At 29.8% G+C, this 2,500-nt stretch overlaps 1 protein-coding gene across 51 annotated transcripts in view; it reads right to left on the minus strand.

The window, feature by feature from the left end:
* Positions 1-2,500, minus strand: part of epb41l3b (erythrocyte membrane protein band 4.1-like 3b) — a 127,169-nt gene that overhangs the window by 7,377 nt on the left and 117,292 nt on the right. For 31 of the 51 annotated variants that reach the window (XM_073915452.1, XM_073915449.1, XM_073915446.1 and 28 more), the window contains 2 exon segments: positions 1,810-1,890; positions 571-675 (listed from right to left, as the gene is read on the minus strand). In XM_073915452.1, coding sequence (XP_073771553.1) covers positions 571-675; positions 1,810-1,890 — 186 coding nt within the window. 51 annotated transcript variants of the gene reach the window in all.

A 2,500-nucleotide genomic window follows, 5' to 3' on the forward strand; every position in this document is an offset into this window, starting at 1 on the left:
TCGGGGTAGAAGTTAATAAAATACAATTAATAGGAAATTTAACAAATAAAATAAATAGTTTATAAATTGTAATTTATAAATTATAAATAAATAAATAGTTAACTTCTGGCCGCAACCGTATCTGATTTAGCAACAACCATTAGAAATTTGAATTTTGACATTTAAATTTCTAAATTTTTACAAAAATGAACTAAATTCGAAACATTTGAAACTTCTAAATAAAAAAAGTTTAAAATAGAATTTTTAAATTTGAAATTAATAATGCCTAAAATTCTATTCTAAAATTCAAAATTGTAACTTAAAATGTAAAAATTTGAACTACAAATTCTACAATTCATAAAAATTTCAAATTCAAACTTCAAATAAATTTTATAATTTGAATTTCTAAATTTAAAATGTAAAAAAAATTCTGAAAAATAAAAATAAAACAAAGTCTAAACTTCCAAACTCCTCCAGTAATGTCTTAAATTCGTACAGTTTAAAATTCTCTACTACACACAATAATAAATGAACAGCACTAGTCCTAATAACGTCAGTCAGTGATCGGGTCGGTCAGTCATTCGGTCTTACCTGAGCCTCAGTCGCCGAGATCTCAGTCTCTTTATGAACCACTACTTTAGTGACGGACATGTCTGGGTGCTGCTCTTTGGCCTCTTTAATGGCCTGAGCCAGAGCCTACCCACAATGCACCAGCAGAGAGAGACACACACACACATACACACCTGATTACACAATTACACACCATTATAATTACATCACCCTGATTCTCTAGCACTGCATGCACAAATTCATTATATGCAGATCTGCTCAATGACTCACACATTTGATTGGTTTACAGACACTGATATGCAAATTAAAGAGGGGGAGTTCTGTTCTATAAACACCAGTATATATATATATATATCTGTTGAAATGTTATTGAAGGATGTTATTCTGGACAATCAATAGAGCTGATGCAGATTTGTAGAAGTGTATGTACATTGCAAAATAATTCTCTTTGCATTTTAGATTCGAGATGAAGCTCTTTTATATATATTTAACAGACATAAAACTAAAATCTGTAGAAGGTTTGGTATTATATCTATGTATAAATCCATAAATAAATAAATAAATAAATAGATAATTAAATATATAAATAGACAAATAAATAAATTAATAGATAAATTAATAAATAGATAAACAAATAAATAGATAAATAAATAAATAGATAGATAAATAAATAGATAGATAAATAAATATATAAATTAATAGATAAATAAATAAATAGATAAATAAATAAATAAATAGATAAATAAATAAATAGACAAATAAATATATAAATAGATAGATAGATAGATAGATAGATAGATAGATAGATAGATAGATAAATAAATAAATAAAAAATTACAAAACAAATGTTAAATATCTGTAAAAATAAAAAAAAAAGTTTATTAAAATTTTTTAATTTGTTAATTTTTTTATAAAATATAAAAAAATTGAGAAACATTCCTTTAATTATCATTTAAATAAATAATACAATTAAATATACGTTTTTTTAAATTTCTGTCCACTAAAGGGCTGTGCAATGCAGGTTTAATATGTAAGAAAATGCTAAATCTAAATGTAAAATCCAAATAAAATAAAATAATCTAAGCAGATTTGTGTGCTGTCAAAGAAAAACAGCTGATCGTAATAAATAATTGAAGCACATACAGTAATTGAATATATTGCCAGTTGTGCTGCTGTGGAAACACTGATTTCAGCACTGAAGACTTCGCTCTGTCCTGCTCGACAGGTGTGTGTGTGTGTGTGTGTGTGTTTGTGTTTTACCTGGTCATGATCGATGTCTGCATCTCCACTGATGACGATCCGTTTTTCGATGCGAGTCTCTGAAATCCCGTCCTTCACCGTCTGAGAAAACACACACCAGTGCTGTTACGCACGTGACACTCAAGCCTGATCTCACAAGGAAACGTAAGTATTTTACGTTTTGTCGGTTTAGTGGCCAATTGATACGGTTTCATATTAGTTCAGTCGATTTTAAAAAGAAGGTGTGACACCAAACCCCGCCCCTACACCCAACCATCATTGGGGGATGAGCAAATCATGCTAAATTGTACAAATGAGATCATACAAACTCATACGAATTAACCAAATCTAAAAGTTAAATTGCCGTGAGATTGTGTTGGACACAAACACACACATTCAAGTTTTAACAAAGCACTTTTTTTTGAAACATTCTAAATGTGAGTGGTGTTGCACTGTGGCCTCACAGCAGGAAGGTCACTGGTTCGAGTCCCGACTGGGTCAGTTGGCGTTTCTGTGTTTTTAGCATAGGGGTAATGTAGTCATTCAACTTCACCATCTGCAATGTTGCAGTGTGTACTTGAATAATGATGGTTATAATCAGATTTAATTATCATGATTTGTTTTGTTTACAGTGTTTGAGGTTTACTGTACCATTATTATTCACACCCTAAAGTTAGCTTTGATTGTTCAGCGTTCACACTTCACCACTGCA

This window comes from Danio rerio, chromosome 2, assembly GCF_049306965.1.
Source record: "Danio rerio strain Tuebingen ecotype United States chromosome 2, GRCz12tu, whole genome shotgun sequence".
In the NCBI taxonomy this organism is placed as follows: Eukaryota; Metazoa; Chordata; class Actinopteri; order Cypriniformes; family Danionidae; genus Danio; species Danio rerio.